The sequence below is a fragment of the Pongo pygmaeus genome, chromosome 7 (assembly GCF_028885625.2).
Source record: "Pongo pygmaeus isolate AG05252 chromosome 7, NHGRI_mPonPyg2-v2.0_pri, whole genome shotgun sequence".
NCBI lineage: Eukaryota > Metazoa > Chordata > Mammalia > Primates > Hominidae > Pongo > Pongo pygmaeus.
The window spans coordinates 145,631,817-145,652,714 of NC_072380.2; the positions used below are offsets into that span (position 1 = coordinate 145,631,817).

The window sequence follows — 20,898 nt, forward strand, 5'->3', positions numbered from 1 at the left end:
TCATTGTAGTACTTTCATTATTTGCCTTAGATTTGATTTTCTTATAATTGATGTTCTCAAATTTCCTTTGGTCACAAATATTTACATTCCTCTCTTCTACTTTAAAAAATGTTGTGTTTGGCAGGGCACGGTGGCTCACATCTGTAATCCCAGCACTTTGGGAGGCTGAGGCAGGCAGATCATTTGCTGCTAATGCGTCTTTTTAGGATTTATAGGATATTTCCTGCAACTAGAATTCTGTCTCTCAAAAATGCTATATGTATATCCCTACTGTTTGCTCAGGGTTCATTTTCAATTGCAGCAATTTTTTTTTTTTTTTGAGAGAGACAGAGATAGGGAGAGACAGATTATGAAATGAGGGTGCAGAGGAGCCACATCAAGAGAGACTGATTAGCTAGTGGAAATTTTACAATAAAATCTTAATAAGAGCTTACATTCTGGGCAGCAAGAACAGTGTCTTAGTCATCTTTGTAATCTCTAGAAGCAAACACAGGGCTTGACACAGCATGCCCTCAGCAAATGTGTGTTTTCATGGAATCATAGTAAAACCGGGATTATTCTTAGAGATTACAATAATTAGTATATGAGTCCCCGAAAATGATGAGAAAGGAACGTTAGGAAGCACCTGTCAATTGTATATCAATTATAATTTGCAAAACATAATTTCTATTTAATTTAATCTTCATTACAACTCTGCAAAGTAGGTTAAAATTTTTAATTTACATGTGAAGAAGAGCAAATCAGAGAAGTATCTAGTCCCCAAACAAACTGGAAATGTGTCAGGTCTAACGTACAATTCTTGGTCTCATTCCAGATCCCTGGATCTTATACAGTTTATTATTTTGTTATTTAAAAAAAAATAGCAAAAAGCAAGTTAATGGATTGATTTCCTTCAAATCTACAGTCTCCTAATATCTTGAAGACCACATAGTTATAAAAAAAAAATAGGAGAGAAAAGAAGAAAAACTAAAGGGTGTTTCTCCTCATTCTGGTGAAACTGGCTCTGTTGAATGTTTTGCAAAATCCAAAAGAGGAAGTAATCCGATACTCGACCACAAGGGTGTGTTGCCTCAATACTTTTACTAAGGCAAACCACGAGCTGTGCAATGCTTGTGCTGACAAATTATCCGCCCCTTCCCTACTCCCTCTCCCTCCTGCAGAAGGGGAGTTATTTCATTTGAATGTCCACAATTACCTTGGAGATAGTGTTATTGCTTTCTGGTCCTGGCCAAGAAGCCAGACATTTAGACAAACTGTGAGTGACCAGTTAGAGCCCAAATGCTGACCCTGCACATTCTTCCACACTAACACTTACAATGTATTGAAGTTATCTGTTTGCATGTTTGTGTACATTTCTACATTGTTAAATGTCTTAACAATGATCAGGAATTAAACTTATCCCTTATGCTCCCCGAAACTAGTGCTGTGTGCTTGGCACACTACAGATGTTCAATAAATGCATGTGGAAAAGAAATGGAAGTAGAATATTTTCATTTGTCAGTTCTTGCATTGAAACTATAAAGAACTGTAAGGCATTAATAATTATAAAGTCTGCATAGAACTCTTATTTGAAGCTTACTCATCCTTCAAAGCATATTTTGAATGTCTCTTCTTCTATGCTGTCTTTCTTGATTTGTCAAGTCAGAATGACCATATTCCAATAGTATCTTTATTTCAAACTGATTTATATTTAGCTTCATATTGTGTTTAGTTGTTTCTGTATCCATGTCTGCATCATGACAAGTCAACTTTGAATGGGCATCTAGTTTTATTTTTCTTCCTGTTCCCTTACTCTACATCACCCAGTCTCTAGCATTAGGTAAGAATTCAAAAAGAGTTTGTTGAGTGCTATGAACTGACTATGTGTGTCTCCCTGTCCCCTAAATTAATATATTGAAGCCCTAATCCCCAATGCGATGGTACTTGGAAGTGGGGCCTTTAGTAAGTAACTATGTAATGAAGGTTGAGCCTTCATGAATGAGATTAGTCCCTTAGAAGAAACATGAGAGAGATGATCTCTGTCTGTCATGTGAGGACACAGTGAGAAGGCAGCCAACTGCAAACCAGGAAGAATCCCAGGCACCAAATCAATTGGCACCTCGATCTTGGACTTCCCAGCCTCTAGAACTGTTAGGAATAAATTTCTGTTGTTTAAGCTACCCAGTCTATGATATTTTTTAAATAGCAGCACAAATTAAGACATTAAGTGATTAAACAAATAAATTAATGATGAATGAATGCATGCAAATAAATGAATATTGCATGCATGCATGTATGCTGTCTGCCATATTTCAGGATGCCACTGAATTGCTGCTAGCTCTGTTCTCAACGAAAAGAATGATCACTAAGAGAGTAAAAGTATTCACTATTTGGTGACTGTTAATTTGTATAGCTGCTGTGTTCTGTTGCTCACCCTTTCCTACCGCAGTTTTAACAATCCACAGATATGGGGATTGTACGTTGTAGAGACTATCTCTAAAATCAAACACCTACAGAATTAGGAATGTGAATGTTAGGTCAATCTCTCACTAGATTTGTCTCTCATTTGGCTTGGTTTTCTAACTTTGCAAGCCTCCTGGAAGAGAATTCTCAGCTTTGTTGAATGGCTGTAAATTGTAATTTGGAGTTACAGTTGTGTTGAATATTAGTTATTTTGTTGTCCAAATTCCAGTCTCTTTCTTTTAAGTAACAGCACTCGAATTCTGCATTAAGGAACCCACTCATTCCCATCGCTCAGTCCACGAGGTTTGGACCAGTCTTCATGCTTACCTGCCTGATTAGGAATAGGAACCCAGTTTAAGCCGAATCAGTACAAGTCATCCCCATGGCCACCATGCTTTGTTCAGGTTTAGGCACCTAACTTTATTTCCGCCAGTGCGAGAAAGACTCCTAGTATTTGTTTTTACAGTCACCAGGATGCTGTAATGTCTTAAGCTGTTGGGGATCCCCAGAATCAAGCTAAACCTTAGGAAGTAGAGTGAAAGATGTTATAATTTTTCACTAAATCAAACTCACACAGAAGGCAGACTTATTCCTTATCTTCTATTAATTCCCCAAACTGAAAAATTCCCTTTTTGCTTACGCGTGTTTTCATAAAATTTTCTGTTACATGCGACAAAAAGAATCCTCACACACTGCGGGTCTGAATTTTTCATGTACGTATGAATTGTTTAGGATAGCTTGCTAAAATGCAGATTTCCAGTCCCCAAACCTAAGATATAAATCCGGGTCCAGGAACTTGCATTTTATCAAGTGTTGCATTTTAACAGACCATCTTGTTAAAAACAGTGCCCCTGAGCTGTATGCACATCTCCATAATGCAGATAATTGGCAGACCAAAGCTCGAGAAATACTAATATAGTTAATGCAAGAGACACTAGTTAACAACAATAAAAATCAGGGGAGGTGCAAAGTATCACATAGCAACAGGAAGCAGAGACCATCCTTTGTCCTAAATCAGAAATGTGAAAATCCTGTGCAGTATCACGAGTGGATTCCATATTCAGTGTACTTCTATTTATAAAATCTTTACTAATTTCTCATGATTATTTATTCCTGCTTTATGTGTCATGACCAGATATCTCAGTTTATCTGGAACTGTCTGGGATCCACCTGTCATTCTGGTGTAATTATTAATAGCCCTTCCTTGCATTCTCAAAAGTGTTCAGGGTTGGATGATAAATTTTATGTTCACTCTCTTGCTTCATGGTAATCTGCACACACACACAAGAGTTCTTTGTCTCTCTTGCTGCATTTGCTGAAATAGACATACATATTTTTTCTATTTTATGACCCTTAGTAGCAGAGGCTTTGATATCTTAGAATCATTACTGCCAAGCCTAAAAGTTTTAAAAATCTCAGAGATCCATGTGGCTCTGAGTAACACGTAAACTGAGTAACACGTAAACTGAGTAACACATAAACTTACATATATACATATATATCAAAGTAATATATATTACTTCAATATTACGTACTTTGTATTTATAATACATATGTATTATTATTTACTTTAATAACATTATATTTCTTTATTTTATTTGTATATATAAGTATGTTTAAAGTAATCTGGAACACCCTATCATCCTTAGAGTTGGCTCGTTCTAAGAAAGTGGAATGTAAACCTATGAATCACAGTGAGGAATACATTAGAGAGGTGAAAAAAATGCTATGGGAACACTGGGAGAGATGACATCTCTGCCAATTCATACATGGCCTAGAGCTCCTATTGCCAGGGATTAATTCTGGAATAACTATAATTTCTGTTCAGTTGATAAAGGGATATGGTGACAGAGGAAAGATAAGTGAGCTCTTTGGCAGGTGAGGAAAATGATGTCAGTGCTATTTTCAAAGATTTTTATGCACCTGGAATGAAGAGAATTGACAGAGGCTATCTATCACAGTAGTTTACGTTTCTGCTAAACTAACCTTAAAAACAAAATTTGAATTGCTTTGATTTTCTTTACTAATGCTAATTGTAAATATTAAGTACACACACAAAAAATAGCTATCTTGTGTTTTATTTGTAATCAAGGAGTATCTGGTATTTAGTAGTAACTTTTTTTTCTACCTTAAAATAGGTATACATTTGTTAAATATTCCAGGAGACATTATGGTTCCATATTCATATTTTTAATGTTGGAGGAATTTAGTTCAGTGATTTCTGCCTAACAACTGTTGTTTCAAGATAATTTGCTCACTGCTTGTTTGGTTCTGCTCAAACACAGCTGTAAGTTCTTTCTTTCTATATTTGGAGATGGAGTGACTGATGGCTGGGCATCAACCATCTGGAACAGGGTGTGTTGGATGGAAGAGTGGAGAAGGGACAGAGCAATGCATAGCTTCACTACATGGCCAGGGAATCAGTACTAGAATTTTGTATATCCTGTATCCCTACCCTGATCCCGACCTTTGACTCTATGTGGTTAAAAGAGGAAATGACATCCTACATGAATTTTTTGTCAGTTTTATCAGGCTTAATGCCTTCCTTTTAGAGTCAATATTATATTCACACCCTCTCCACTTTCCAAAATTAACTTCATAAATAACATAACCAAGCTATACATATATACTTGAAAATCAATATGACAATGATAATATAAAAAATTTATGAAAATAATTCATAAAAATCATATATATTTCAATGCATAATATTCAGCCATGTATCACAGAAATATATAATGAAGTAGTGAAGTGCTTGTATCTAAATTTAGATTTCCCTAAATGTAACAGCTATGCAACTAGGCTGACACAGGTGCATTCTATCAGTGCCTCAAATACTATGAGTAATTAGCCATCGGTGGCATGATATTTTAAAATGAGATAGACTCCTGATAATGTTCAGAAAAAAGGTCAGTGTTTCCTTACATTACACAGTTGCTTCATTCCTGCAAAATTTAATGTATATTAAAACCTTCCAAAAATACTTATATGTGAAATGCAGTTCTAGGCACAGACAATTATAAACAGGTTTTTCACCTACATGAATGTCTGGAAGGACATCTGGAAGTCATGCATGACCTGGGGCAATTCTTCAAGGTATGGAACTGCACTGTGCATTTCAGGATGTCTAGCAGCCCTGGTCCCTTCCCACTATAAATAGTAGCAGTGCCCTACCCCAATCCTGAGACAATAAAATACCATCCTCCATTTCCAAAGTGCCCTCTAGGGGACAGTATTAACTCCACAGAGGATTACTAAGCCTATACAATCCACTGAAGCCAGGAATCATTTACATAAGACCTTATCTTATTTTTTTCTTTCAAGTGTCATTATTGGAAGACCCATTGTCCAGTTCCAATTAAAATGGAACAATCATCTTTCCAGGGTGGATTCTCAACAAATGGTTGGGAGAATGGACAGAATCTGTTGTTCTTTATGTATGTATTTTATTTAAATTGCAAATAACCTCAAGTTTTTAGTGGTGTACAATAATAGATATTTATTTTTTCTCAATTACTAGCTTGTGATTCAGCAGGGGTTCTGCCAGAGTTCAGAAAGATTTAACTCCAGGCTGACCATCAGAAACTTGAATACTGGTACTGCCACAGATGCGGGAGAAAACTTTCCTTATTTTGAACATCATTAGCAACTTCTGATACAAAGTCCTTGGTAAAAGAGTTTTACTTGAGGCTAGAACTTTAGCTGCAAGGGAGTCTGAAAACATGAGTTTCTGATATTTTCATCTTATTTAGTGGGAGGTTGATTCTGCATCCAAGATTCATAAGGTGGATGTATCATTTAGTTTGGGTAGGATTATGCTGTGTAACAAACAATCCAATGCCCAAATCTCCATAGCTTAAAATAATAAATATTTATTTTTTTCCTTATACAACACAGTAGTTGTAGATTATCAGTGAGGCCTTCGTTCCTCATAATCTGTCTAGAACCTGGGTGGTAGAGCAGCTATCATCTCAAACAGCGCTTTACACTGTGCCAGAGACAGAAAGTTTGGCGAGCTGGCGTTAAAAATTACCAACTGGCCATGACAAATCTCACTTCTAATTACATTTTATCAGCCAAAGCAAATCAAATAGCCATACATAATTCTAAGGAGGGTGGAAAGTATAATCCTGTCATATCCTAAGGAAGACGCTACAAGTATTTGGTGTTCTGAACTAATGCAACCATGATGAGAAATTTCTCAAACATGGAAAGAGAGTTGAGATGCTGGGCAACCAAAAAACAAGATAACAAATATCCACTAGAGACTGTCTTATTTATATCTTTTCTATGTGTCACCATGCTCAGTCTAGCTCAGTAGCTATTAGTGACGTAGGTGCTGAATGAATGTTTGTTGAATAAAAAAAGAATAATTGTTTAATTTACCAAATCTTACTATAACTGAAGCTTAAAGAGAGTTACTTTGCTATTTTAACTCCACACTATGAAGCAAGATAAATATAAGTGTCATTTGTATGCAACGTTGCACTTGAAAGCCAGAGTGATACAGTGGAAAGCAAGAGAAAAAAGATGTTTCATTTCAATATTATTTTCAATGTGTTCACTTATTGGTTTCTCCCCACAGCAGGGATACTGTCTCCTGTGCTTAGTAGAGTTTGGGAGGGTAGGTATTCGATAAAAGCAGTTCTGCTATCATTAGCTGTGTAGTTTTGGGGAAGTGATATCCATGTAGCCACAGGTTAAGGTTATTCAGCTGTGCCTGAGCGCGTGCGTACACACACATCTTAGTAATATTCGTCTTTGTATTGTAAAGATCTCCAAGACTGGAAAGCAATACAATTGTAATACAGTTGTACAATTGTGATTGTCATGTGACATATTTACAGCCTAGTGTCTATCACAAAGCATTCATTCAAGGGAGGTTTATTGATTTTGTAGTAGTAACCATGCTCTATTCTTGATGTGGAATGGGGTGGATATCTAAGAAAGCATGTAGTGCATTTGAAAAAGTTTGCCAAGGGTCCTGGGTAGCGGGGTTTTGGTGACGTGGTTCCCAACGAATCAAGAATAATAAGCAATGCCCTTCGTCCTCAAATCTCAAAGGTCAAACACTTCACAACTACCAATAGGCACCAAGAGCTCGCGTTCTTTCCTCCGCTAACCAGAGCCCCGCCCGCTAGCGGTCCGTCAACGACCGCAAAGCCCCGCCTCCCACGGCGGCCCGCCAATCGGCTGCGCGGCCCGGGCCCAACCCTCGTGAGTCACGTGACAAGGCCAGGCCCGCTTCCGGCACGTCGCGGGCGGCTGACGTCGCCGGGGCCCGGCGTCGCGTCAGGGCTGGCCGGCGGCGGAGGCGGTGGCGGCGGTGATGGCAGCGGACCCTGAGCGAGCTTGAGGGCTCGGACCCAGCTCCCTCCCGCGAAACCTTGGGCCGATCCGGCGCTGCGGCCCCAGCTCGCTCCGCTCCTGCTCCCTCCCCGGCCGCTGCCTGGGCGGAGGCAGAGGCAGAGGCCCGGGCTGGCCGCCCTGCTCGTGCCCCAGCTCGGCCCCGGACAGCCCGGCTGCTGTGCAGAGAGGAGGCCGAGTCGGTAAGAGGCGGCGGCGGCTGAGCCGGCAGGCCGCCTGGCCCCCGCCGGGCCGCCCGGGACGCCCCCATTCTGGTGTCTCTCTCTCCGGCCCGCTCCCCTCCCGCCTCCCTCCCAGTAACTCGCCGGCCCTATTGTCTGGGCGCCGCCGCTCCCCCTTCCCCTCCCTTCTTTACCCCCCTGCCGAGGGCCGGATGGCTGTCAAACCTGGAGGCTTCTCCAGCTCCCTGCTAGCCCGGTCTCAGCCTTTCCTGCCTGTGTCGTGCCACCCCCTCTCTGTCTGGCCTCACCTCCTCACCTTTTTTGGCCTGGCGGTCGTTCTCTGACCATTGCTTTACATTGTCCGTCTCTATGTCTTCTTGCTCATTTCATCTTCCCTCTAACTTGTCATCTCCGAAAACTTCCACTGTCCTATTTCTTGCCATTCTTCGCTCCTTTCCCTTCTGTTTTTACTCCTCTCCGTGCTTTCTGCCTTCTTTTTGCTTCAAGTTTTACTCCCAGTAGACTGTCTTACTTTATAAAAGTTCCTTAATTCAAATCCCTCTTCATCCTTCCCTCTTCGAACCTAAGACAAAGGAAAATCTTGTTTTTTCTGGTACTTCATCCCTAAGTATCACTGGGGGATTATACTTATTCAATCCATCACTTAAATATGGGCTGTAAGTTTGATTCTAGATGTTAGTGTACCTTGTGAACTATCCCTTACTGAATTCTTCCTGTGACAGACAGCAGAAAAGGTTGATTCGATTTCTACACAAACATTTAAGTAACTGCCTTACATGTTGCGCACTGACAAGACCTCTATTAAAAATATTCATACATTTGTTCTTTTGCACCGGCTACACCCTGGACAAGCTGCCTGTTAACTTTTTAATGCTGTAATATTTTCTCATACCATAGCAGGAGGATACCCACCCTCCCCCTCCAACCATGGGTATTTGAGTTCGCATATTTTCATGGCCAGTATTGATGCTATTTTTTCCCTTACCTATCAGACTCTTTCAAAGAGAAAAGAGGGAGCAGTTGGAATTTTATGTTTGTTGTTCTATTTTGTCTATTATGAATTGTGACAAAACCATTATAAAAGATGACAAGTGTGTATGTTTCTTTTTTTCTTTTTAAACTGTAGGGAACATAGTCATTAGTGATCTCAAATATCGAAGGACATTTTACGGATCTCTCCTCGCTCCTGATAACAATCAATTTACATTCTTAATTATGAGTTATGTTTTGATTAGGTTATCTCAAAATGTATTCATATTCCTCACATACCCATTAGTGAAAAAGAGGCCACCTCAAGTGTGCTCGGCGGCCACTGTGGCCCAAAATATAATACTTTGCATGTGAATGACCTAGGGGTACATAGGTACTCCTTTGCAGTTTTTGTTCTAGCATTACAACCACTTTTATTATCAATGTGGATACTATCTATATTGAAATATAGTAGAAATACTCAGAGTTAACAAAAGCATGTTATTATTGCTTGTTGAATGTAAAGTATAAGAAAGCAGTCTCTTTTGTAACACTATATGTTAAATTAAAATTGTTGAATTATGTGCTACCAAGGTAGGAGATCATGGGTAACGAAAAATCCTAATCCCAAGAGGAATTACTGGTATCTTCACTGGCAGAGGAGTGTGCCTACTGTTGCCTCCATCTTTGTGTGCTGTAGGGCCTTATCTAGTGTTTTGTATTATGAGGCACTCAACAAATATTTGTTGAAATTAAAAATTGATTTTGTTCTCAAGAATTTCAGTAGTCATATTCCAGAACACTCAGCTGTCTTAATTTTTCAAAGGCAGGAAAACATTTTCAGCTGTCCCCGTGGAGAGTTTTCTTGGGTATCTGGAAGCTAAAATGTAAAGCATTTTTAGCTATTAACAGTTTTTAACAATCCATTTATTCATTCTTTTTAGATAGTTATCTTTTCTTTGTTCTTTTTCTTAAATCATTATCAAGATTGCCTGCAGATTGCACAGAACTTTATATAGAGATGTTGGTAATACTCCTTCAGATTTCTTAACAATTTGGCAAGTATTTTATATTCTCATGTATTGTTTTAGAAATTCTGTTTAATTTTAATTTTACCTGTTCCCTTATACTCTACTTCCTATGCATTTTCTGCATTGGAATCTAACTTTTTTCTTTCTCTTGAGGTAGTGAAAAGAGAATACTGAAGAATAGGATCTCAAGATGAGTAAAAAGCCCCCAAATCGCCCTGGAATCACTTTTGAGATTGGTGCTCGTTTGGAGGCACTGGACTACTTACAAAAATGGTATGGAAAATATAGAACTTTCACCTAAATAATCACAATATCTGTAGCCTTACATGTTAATTAAAACAGCAACTTCCACTGATGGTAGCAGAAACATCAGTGTATTCACATTCGATTACACATATATGTTGTTTTTTAGTTTTCCTACTCTTTACGCTTTTTAGGTTTAGCATTTAAAAACTATTTTTAGTCAACTGACTAAATTATTTAGAACAATCATTTTTGGTGTTTGAGAAATGAAAATAATTGTCTAGAGTATGAGGATTATGTATACCTCATGTAGACCTCACATGAGCTGTATTGGTGGAAGTAGAGAGAGGAGTAATCCAGAGAACCAACTTCTCACGTTTTGGATAAATTTTGATTTAAATTGGTATTTTTGGTCTGTCAGTGGTAGTCTTTCAAACTACAGAGTATATTAATGGTTAGCATAGCATTTTTTTCATAGTGAACACTTTCAAAAACATCTCCACTATTCATTATCTCACCTAAAACCAAAATCACACTTAACCTCCTATTTTCCCTGGTGGGCCTTAACCTAAAGGCAGGTTGTTACTGTCTCCAGTGCAAAATAGGCTGTCCTTTCAGAACTTGTGTGTCTCCCCCTATTCTGGCCATTGTGGTAAGTGGTAAATTTAAACACCTCCCAACATAGCCTTTATACAGTGGTTAGGAAAAGTTGATGAATTGGTATAAAACTACTATCTGGAAAGGAGGGAAGGGGAAGCTACACGCAGGGGTCCCTGGGCCAGAGTAGGAATGAGGAGGATTCTCCTTTCTCCTAAGGAGCATGTTCCTCATTTGGGTTAATTGGCCCCTCATTCTGCTGTCTTGGCAGATGTCTTTTTGTTGTCATTTGCAGGCTCCTCACCTGAGAGGGGCATCAGAGGGGTTCCGCTTCTGGGAGGGATGCTGCCTTTGCTCCTCCTGAAAGCCCATTTTTTTTGATGCGAGCTCTGGTTTAGCAGTTCTTGGACTTTCCCAGACTTTTTGACATTTTCTCTCATTTAAACCCATAGTGGGCATTTTGTAGATTTACTTTTGATTGATTTGTATTAAGTCAACTTCCTGAGTTGGCAATGGCAGGCAGAGAAATCTTGTTTAGTCATGATATTTGACTGTATAGACCAGGCTGGGGTTTCTCTCTCTTAACGTCTGGCGTTAGAGCTTGGCACATATCTCTGACCCCAGCTTAATGACCTCTTGTTTTGAGCTCCACTTTAGAACAGTTTGAAGCTACAATTTGAGATGGGGAGGTTAATTGATACTGTCACTAGGTGAAGAATGTACATGGTAGTTCTCAGGAGGGGTTTGGGAAGCACCTGGGAACTAGGCAGTAGCGTCTCTCCTAGTGATGATCAAAATGTCTCCAGACATTGCCAAATGACAACTGGAATGAGGGTGGGTGGCGGTAAAAATGATTGAGAAACTCAGCATTAGACCATGCAACAAAAAATGCCAGTTGAGGCAGCACTTGGCTATCTTGGTTCTCATTTGACCAAGAAAAGCTTTCTACTCCAAAGGCATACTACTGAATGTCTGTGAGATACAAGGGTATAAGAAATAATACTTGTTACTTCTTTGATATTACTCTTAAGTGATTTATTTACTTTTTAAGTTACTGGCTTTGTGACTTAGTTAATTCATATTAATATATTATGCTTCCTAACTGACAGTGTTGCAGTTGAGCTAGCTTCCAGTTTTGGAGAAACACATAGTTTATTAGTTCTGTCAGGAATTTTCAGGGATATTAATATAACTTTGATATTAGTGAGAAATTTTCTTTCAGTAGTAAAATGTTTTCTAACTTAGGAGCTGTTAAATTTATGATCCAGTAGTTCAAAAGACTACAAAAAAGAACTTTTAAAACCATGCTTGAATGTACTTTTAGAGTATTCTGTGTTTTTAGAATACTTGGAATTTCAGAGAACAAATGAAAGTTGTATCTTCTTGCCACAAAATTCATATGTGCTTATTTGAGTGGTGTCATGCAGATGTACTCACTGATGAAGTTTAGATTTAATTTTAATGACCCTGGTAATAATAGTTCTCTTTAATGGAAATAAGCATTAGCCAGGATAATCACATATTATCACTGAAACTTGTTATCAGTTTTATTTTTAGAAGCTGATTTATATAAAGATTTTGGCATTCCGTTTCAGGTGGCTCCTTATTTAAAAAAGGATTAAGAATATTTTATATATGTATTCTAGGTAATTTACAAAAATAATTTTCTTATGTAATTTTTCTTATTAATGTCAGTAGTTTCAAGAACTAGTTAGGCTTAGGTGCCCCTTAAATTTAGTATTAGGTGGTGTGCTGTTGGACCAACTATTTAATTACTAAGATGTACTGAATTTTATATGGGACACAAAAGTTCTATGAGATTAGTGCTCTTAACAGATTTTATTTATAAATAGGATAATAAACTTAATTCTTCATATTATTCCATTTGTAAATGACCATTTTACATTTCATGGAAATTCTGTAAATTTTTGCATTAATATTAAGTAAAATTATAGGATTATTTGACGATAAACTGACATTCTTGTGAGAAGCAAAATATTATAGTTAATCATTGAAAATATACGGAAATTCTTTTCTCCCTCTTCTCCCACTCTTCTCTCTTTCCCTTCTTTCATATTCTATTTTTTGCATCCATATTGAATGCTTAGTCTTCCAAATTTATTCAATTCTCTTTGAAAAGTATTGAGTCATCTTTGAGATAAATGTAGTTTGAACTATTATAGGCATTGGATAGGGAGGAGCAGGAATGCAAATCTTGCTTACTGTCTCTATACTCAAAACATTTACAATAAGCAGTATATTACTGAGAAACTAACTTATCACATGTTGATAAATCACCTTTTGAAGAGAAGTGCAAAAGGAAAGTGGTGCTAGTAAAGAACCCAAAATGCCTATTAAAGGTTTTTCTTGCCTTTTTTTTTTTTTTTTTTTTTGAGACAAGAGTCTTTTCTGTTGCCCAGGCTGGGAGTGCAGTGGCATGATCTTGGCTCACTAAAACCTCTACCTCCTGGGCTCGAGTTATCCTGCCACCTCAGCCTCTTGAATAGCTGGAACTATAGGTGTGCACCACAGGTCTGGGCTAATTAAAAAAAAATTTTTTTTTTGTAGAGATGAAGTGTCACTGTATTGCCCAGGCTGGTCTGGAATTCCTGGCCTCAAATGATCCTCCCACCTCAGCCTCCCAAAGTGCACTCCTGGCTGGTTTCTCATATATAAAAAAGGAAAATAGTTTCTGGTATGTGTCTAGACATAAAAGGATAAACTCTAAATTTAGTAGGTGGAAATAATCTGAAGTTAAGCTCTCACTTTTAGCTTTGGGGTAGATTTGATTTAACAGGAAGACTCAATCTGTGTTTCTCAGGAAAAGTATGTTATTATTGCTGGAATAAACCATATCACATAATTCTTAAACATCAGAAAGATACCTTATCTTTGAAAATGCATTGTACCTTTTTAAGCAGTGATTTATTTATTTTTATTTTATCTTATTTTATTTATTTTTTTGAGACAGAGTCTTGCTCTTTCGCCAGGCTGGAATTCAGTGGCACAATCTCGGCTCATTGCAACCTCCGCTCGCTGCAACCTCCCTCCGCCTCCCAGGTTCAAGCAATTCCCCTGCCTCAGCCTCCCGAGTAGCTGGGACTACAGGCGCACGCCACCATGCCCAGCTAATTTTTTTTGTATTTTTAGTAGAGATGGGGTTTCGCCATGTTTTCCAGGGTAGTCTCCATCTCTTGACCTTGCGATCTGCCTGCCTCAGCCCCCCAAAGTGCTGGGATTACAGGCGTGAGCCACTGCTCCAGGCCTTAAGTAGTGATTTATTTTTATTTTCAAAGTAACTTTATAGCTACAGAAGAACACTCATTGGTGGTTTATTTATCAGTACTAATGCACACAGGCCCTGAGAAGCCATCAAGAGGTCAGTCATCTTAGTCCCAGTATTTGCTTTTTGATAATTGGATCTCTCCTACAGTGACCAAACATAACTCCTGAGTAGTGTGGGCTGTTTTAATTTTTAAAAATATTATAGCTTTACAATATTTTAAAAACATTTTCTTGTAACTTTTTCAGTCATCTGCATAAAGACTTTGACATGCTAATGTTTACAGTTAGCACAGTCAACTATTTTTTATCTTATTTTCATCATGTTTTTCACAACAAACTCTGTGCATCCAAACCTTGATATTCAGTTTTATAATCTCTGGAAGGTAGTAACATCATAAGAATAAAAATGAGTATAGGTGTGTTGATATGGAAGTATATTTGGGGAAGGAGAAAGTTGAGAGTTGAAGTTACATTGGAGACACTGTAAGCGGGTGGGTTTAAATTCAGACTGTTACTTATTAATCCTGTAAATATGGGTAAGTCCTTTAACTTGGTTTTCTTAGCAGTAAAATGGAAGCAGTATTACTGGCTTTTATTTAGAGGTTGGTTTTTAAGGTTCAAATAAAATTATGTATTGCTTTAAATTCTACAGATTGGTACATAATCATAAAGCATGGAGGTAAATGCAAGGGGAGAGGGAGAACAGAAAAGTAAATCTTTGGGGATCTGAAGAGTTAAGTGATTGAGTTTGTAAATGTAGCTTTAGTTGACAGGTGAGTGGCTTGGAATCATAGAAGGCAAAACATGTCATTGCAACAAACTGATGACATTTTTTTCTTTTTCTTTTTTTCTTTTGAGACAAAGTTTTACTGTTGCCCAGGTTGCAGTGCAGTCATGAGATCATGACCTGAAGCAGCCTGCAGCCTTTACCTCCCGGGGCTCAAGCCATCCTCCTGCTTCAGCCTCCCAAGTAGCTGGGACTACAGGCGTATGCCTTAGTAACATGCTGATTTTCTTTTTCTTTTTTTTTTGTGGTAGAGAAAGGGGTCTCTCTGGGTTGCCCAGGCTGGTCTTGAATTCGTGGGCTCAAGCAGTTTTTCCATCTGTCTTGTTCTTCCAAAGTTGTAGACAGTCTTTTTGAAGTGATAATAAAATCCTCATGTTTCCACAGAGTTTTATAGAGTTTGCTTGCAAATATTAAAGTATCTAATCATTCTGAATATTGCTTAGTAAGAAAACTGATAAAATCACACTGGCGTTGACTACTGATTTAACTCCTGTTTTTTGATTGAAATTAAAATAGTTATTCTACAGTAAGCGATTGTTACAAAAACACAAGAGATTAAATAACATGCTATGGTGTTAATCTTAAAATAAATTTGAAATATAGAGTCAATTTAAAACATTCAAATGAGATATGCTCCTCTGTCTCTTTTGGAATATTTCTATTTAATTCTCTTCTAAATCTAAAGAAAAGGAAAATGAAAGATTAAAAAATGTGGAGATATCTCCAAGTATCAGAGTTTAATAGAACAGTATAAATTTGAATTGGCAAATGCTGTTTTCACACATTTGGAGTTTTTTGAACTGTATGGAACATTTGCAAATGTGAGTTTTTAAGATGTTCGTGCAGAATTTTAATAGTATAGGAGAATTAAGGAAATTTACATTGTAGCAAGTACAAATACTTGTTAATTTAAATAAAAATACACATTTTCTGAATAAAAAGTTACTTTTTTTCTAATTAGATTTAACTATTCAAAGGAAAATGCTACTAGAGATAAGTTGTGTCATCTATATTTAGAGTAGGAGAATGGTCCTAAAATGTAACATGTAGATCAAATATAGTGTTGTAGGAACACTAGGTGAATACTTCAAAAATAGAGGTTCTTTTGCTAATATTAATATGCATGCAGTTTTTGTCTTTTTGTAATTTGGGATTCTTTCAGTTTGTCTATATGTGGAAAGTAATGATTATTATTTTGAGTCATTACCTTTGAAAACCGATGCCAGCCGTAGACTCAGAAAAAATACACAGTTGTATGTATACACCAAAATAAATGAATTATATACTATGGTCATAAGTTCATAGAAAACTTATACATGACCTCTAGGTTAAGGACCCTTCTTGCAGACAATTCATTTGAAATCTGTAAGTTTTGTTTAAAAATTCTGAGATAATTTACATTTAGATAGTCACAAATTTTGAATCCTAAGGTCAAAGTGAATCATCCAGTTTAATTATCAAGCAGGTTTGTACCAGTGCACAAACATTTTACTTCTTTAACTTTTTAAAATTTCCACAAAAGAAAGCCCCATAAATTCCTTTGAACAATGCTAAATATAAGAAAGCGTCCCTCTACCCCTTCAAAAATGTGAAAAGCATGATTTAGGGACAGAGAAGACTTGTTTATTTGAAAACACACCTGGTTTCAGGTTGTTCTTGCTCTAGTGTTCTTCCTTTTTATGTTAATTCGTTTTTTATAGAACTTTTTCTGATTTATAAGCTTTTTCTGCTTATCCTAGTTTTTTTGGAAAACAAAAGGATTGGAAAAAGTAAATTAAACTGGAAGTCTTAAAATATAGGTTTTAAGTGCTATTTTGCCATGAACTATGTGATTTTGGAGAGGTATTTCTCTGCTTTAATGACCTTAAAATGAAAGTCTTACATTTTAGATGATCTTTCAGGTGCAATTGAATTCCAAACTCAGTTTCTTTTTATCGATTTTCACCTATTCAGGGATGACAGATTTTTTTTTTTTAAATCACACTTTTAGATGGGTAAATAACACAAACTTGAGGCAGAGGTAAGGTAGACAAAAAGTCATAGGTAGTTCAAAACTGCTGGCTACTAGAGGAGAAAATGAGAAAAATGTGGAAAACTGAATATAATTTGGAAAAAATATAGAGGTTTGAGCTATTTGGGGTATAACTATATTGGGCATGAAACCTTTTGCCTCCCAATGTAGTGATTTCTCCACTGTAACCCATTGTCTCGCATAGATTTCCTAAAGCTTTGAGCCTCAGTTAACTAAATGGGCTCAGTGTTCATGGGCCACCGTAGTTTCTGACCAATTGTAGTTGTGAGTGTATGTCTGGCATCTAGAAGGGCCCTGAAAGTCTGGCAAGCCTATGCCACTCTTTTTCATTGGAATTAGAGGGCTTGAGCAAGGTAGGTAAATTTCAAGTTTATCCATCCTAGAGAGCTTTCCTCCTAAATTTACTTCAGAATAAAACCTCCAAGCTGATGATTTCTTAGCCTCCTTCATCAATTTATAATGAGGGTAAAGTCCAGGAATCTCAGACTTACTGTGCTGTGCTTTATGTGTGTGTGATCATATAGTGGCAAGGGTTGGAACAAGAGAAAAACCGTTTTATTTGCTTATCTGACATTTGGTTGAAGTCCAGCCATCACGTATCACACGCATCCAGCTCCCTATTTGTTACATTATTCCTGCCGAATGTTATTATGTATTATGAGATTTCACACTGTCACATCACATTAGATAATGGTTTAGTTTTTAGTTGGAGGTTGATGAAAGCCACTAGCTGGGAAACAGTTTATCTGTTGTGGTAGTTAACTCTACTAAAAAGAAAGTTTTGCAATTCTAGTTTTGCTGAGTAGACAGAAATGGCATCTGCAGATGCTTATGTTTTTAATTTTGGTTTTAAGTGATTTCTTTTAAGCTGAGGGAGAAAATACTAGTTTTAATTTTAAGTTTTGAATATCAGTAGTACAATTTTTAAAAGAAATTAACGGAGTATTGAAAAGACAGCTTAGTTCTGCTGTTCTTCATTAAGGTCCCAGTTTTTTAGTATTTTTACTGTAACTGTATATTTTGAAGAAGTGTTGACCACTCCCTATCATTTCTTGCTACAGATCGTTAGCACATAAAAATATACTTCTTATTAAATTAGAAGTTGGTATGCAAGTTTTATGTTATTTCAGTAATTATAATTACCTCAACTTTGAGAGGATTGTTGCAGTAAAGTTGAAGGAAGAGTATAGATATTTACTTAATATTCAGAGTGTCTTGAAAGTCTGTTTTCTTATTGCCAAAAAAGTTACCATCAATTAGAAATAAATTTATTTCTGGTACATCATGATTAGCTAGGGTACTGAAGTATAAGCTACTTATATGAAATGGTATATCTACAAGGCCTTAACATAGTAACTTACTCATAAAAGGTGCCCAGCAAAGTTTATTGAATTTTGTTGGGTTTAAAAAGGATGAATGAAGACAAAAGTTTTGGGATATCTTGAAATAACCTAGTTACCATTTCAGAAAATTATGGCAAATACATTGTGACTTTTGGATTGAAAACTAAACATAAGATGATATTTGTTAACCTAGATTAGCAAATTTAATTTATTTTTAAAATCACTTTTTGTTTTCCTTAGTTCTGTAACGTATCATATCCGAGATTTCCTCTTAATTTAAAAATTTATGAGTTTCAAACGTGATGAAAGTTAAGCTACTTTCTTTACTCCAATTATTTAATTTTAATAATGTGATGTATTATACTTAGTCATAGCTGAGATGTAGTGCCCTTTTGTTTTGAGAAATTTTAATAATAAAACAGAAGAGCCTCTTATCTTTGCTTAGTAATTTTATGCATGGAGGATATTTATTTTGTACAATTATTTTCCATACTCTTTGGTCTAACAAAAACCAACTTTAGGCATGTTGCTTGTATATGAGAGATTAAAAGTAAAATTTTAAGGAAAAATAGATAAAATAACTTGACTTTTGTATTGTTTTATCTGTTTTTAATACATCTTTGGTAAGAGCCCCCATATTGAAACGCTGCCATAAATGTAATATGAACTGAAACTCATCAGTTGCAAGATGCAGAATCTGTAATGATTGAATGCATAGTCTTTATGGACAGGAATACCTCAGTTCCAGGATCCACCATTCATTACCTCTTTTAACATGAGCAAGTTACTGAATCTTTCAGAGCCTCCATGACCTCCCTTTAAAAACTGGTAACAATATTAGTACTTCATTTAAAGGGTTCTTTGAGGATTTAAGCAAAATAATGCATGTTATATGCCTCATGGTAGGCACATAAACATTAGTTTTAATCATAACAATAACATGAACATTCGTTATTTTAAGAAGGTAGAGTCAAATGCAGGAGGAATCGATGTAAATTCATCAGACTTTAATCAGTAGGCATATAAACAAATATAACTATCTGTAGTAAAGTTTTTTGGAAAGTGCTAAATGTTAAGAAATAGAACTGGGTGATTGCAACCTGCTAGATTTTGAGTTTTGCTAGCACAATTAAGTAACAAAAGTTTAGTTGTAGCTTAAAAAACTGTATGAAGTTCATAAACTTTGAGTCAAATACTCATGACAGGAAGATCATGTTTTAGTGGAGTCGGAAAGAAATTCTCTATGGTCTAATGGATGCTTGTGGTGGGAGAAGGTAGTGAGTACAAAGGATATGGTACAGGTATTTTGATTTGGTTAGAACTGACAGTGCGAGTGAATATAGGCATGGCAGAATTCAGGTGCTGGGGAGGTGGGAGGAGAGAGGAACAGGAACTTAAATACAGTGATCTGAAGTGAAACATTAATTTGCAAAGTACCTGCCACAAGGTTCTAAAAGAGAAGACATAGCTAATTCTGTTCTTCTCTTTGTTGTAAAAGTTGTGGACAAGTAGGAAGCAGGGTGAACTGTCAGCTCGTGCCAGATGTGTATTATGGGGATCAATAGGTCTGAAAAGACCTGAGAAATAATATGATGAGGTTCTTAAACTTCAGTGTTGGAGAGGATATAATTTTGACCTATAAGCTATCATCTGAATGATTTGAAATTTTTAGACTATTTTGTATTAACATTGCATTGTGGAATATTGAGTTTGAATTAATCAAGAGAGTTTTGCTTTCGGTTTGTTGTTTTTGAAGTATGAAGCAAATGAACGTGCAGTATCTGAAAGTGCTGAATTTAAAATACTGTAATTGTAGTACGTGATATCATTATTGCAGTTATAATCAATGGGTGAATGAGAAAACATTTTTGAAAACTATAAAGCTTAATGTAAATTTAAAGTGCTACCAGGAAACTAAAAATTTTAAAGGGTAACTAGGATACAAGAATATTTTGTTTGCTTTGGGTTACATTCTGTGTTAATTTTTGTTATTTGGCAAATAATCCTCTCACTAATAATTGGATGTAAGACAGCTCTTACCCTTCTATTTCTAGTTCTTCTAATCTTTTAGTCATTTTTTATGACTACCATAGTTATAGATGAAGTTCTTATCCACAAAACTATTTTGAATTGTTAGTCCTAGATCCCTAGGATTCTGCTAATATTTTAGTTATGTTTAAGTCATATTTTAGGTGTATTTCATACATACTATCCTTTAAAACAAAAGAACTGCCTTGTCCAAGAGAACATCCTTGTTCAGATACTCTTTCTGTGTGCTAGCATAATGTCTTTGTTATACTAGCTATCATTATGTTGAATTGTGTTAACTTACTTGACTCTTTTTCTTTGTTGAATAAATGAAATGAATGAGGAACTGTCAATTTCTAAATTTACATGAATTAGACATCCTATTGGCTTATCCATATAAACAAGAAAGTGATTATTTAAAATACATAATTTGAATAACTTATTGAGGCAGTTTATAAAATTATGTTGCCATTTTGATTGATATGGTGCTTATTCAAATAATTAGTTAAATCTAAATCTTTTCATGAATTCTCACGGTCTTTAGGGCATTTGTCAGCATATTCTGGCCCTGCTTGGTGGATTGCAACCTGTC

General features: G+C 36.5%; 2 protein-coding genes across 21 annotated transcripts in view; one reads left to right on the forward strand and one right to left on the reverse strand.

The window, feature by feature from the left end:
* Positions 1–9,055, reverse strand: part of TMEM71 (transmembrane protein 71) — a 66,148-nt gene extending 57,093 nt beyond the window's left edge. The window contains exons 1-2 of one of the 2 annotated variants that reach the window (XM_054497798.2): positions 8,977–9,055; positions 8,287–8,553 (exon numbers count right to left, since the gene is read on the reverse strand). The gene's annotated coding sequence lies outside the window, so the exon portion shown is untranslated. The remainder of the gene's footprint in view (positions 1–8,286; positions 8,554–8,976) is intronic. The other variant, XM_054497796.2, reaches the window with a different exon arrangement.
* PHF20L1 (PHD finger protein 20 like 1) overlaps positions 7,663–20,898 on the forward strand; it is a 73,962-nt gene continuing 60,726 nt past the window's right edge. For 10 of the 19 annotated variants that reach the window (XM_054497773.2, XM_054497775.2, XM_054497776.2 and 7 more), the window contains exons 1-2: positions 7,685–7,991; positions 10,149–10,264. In XM_054497773.2, the coding sequence (XP_054353748.1) occupies positions 10,182–10,264 (83 nt within the window). In that variant the 5' untranslated portion in view covers positions 7,685–7,991; positions 10,149–10,181. Of the gene's footprint in view, positions 7,992–10,144; positions 10,265–20,898 lie in introns of all 19 variants that reach the window. The other 9 variants (XM_054497780.2, XM_054497782.2, XM_054497783.2 and 6 more) reach the window with 5 other exon arrangements.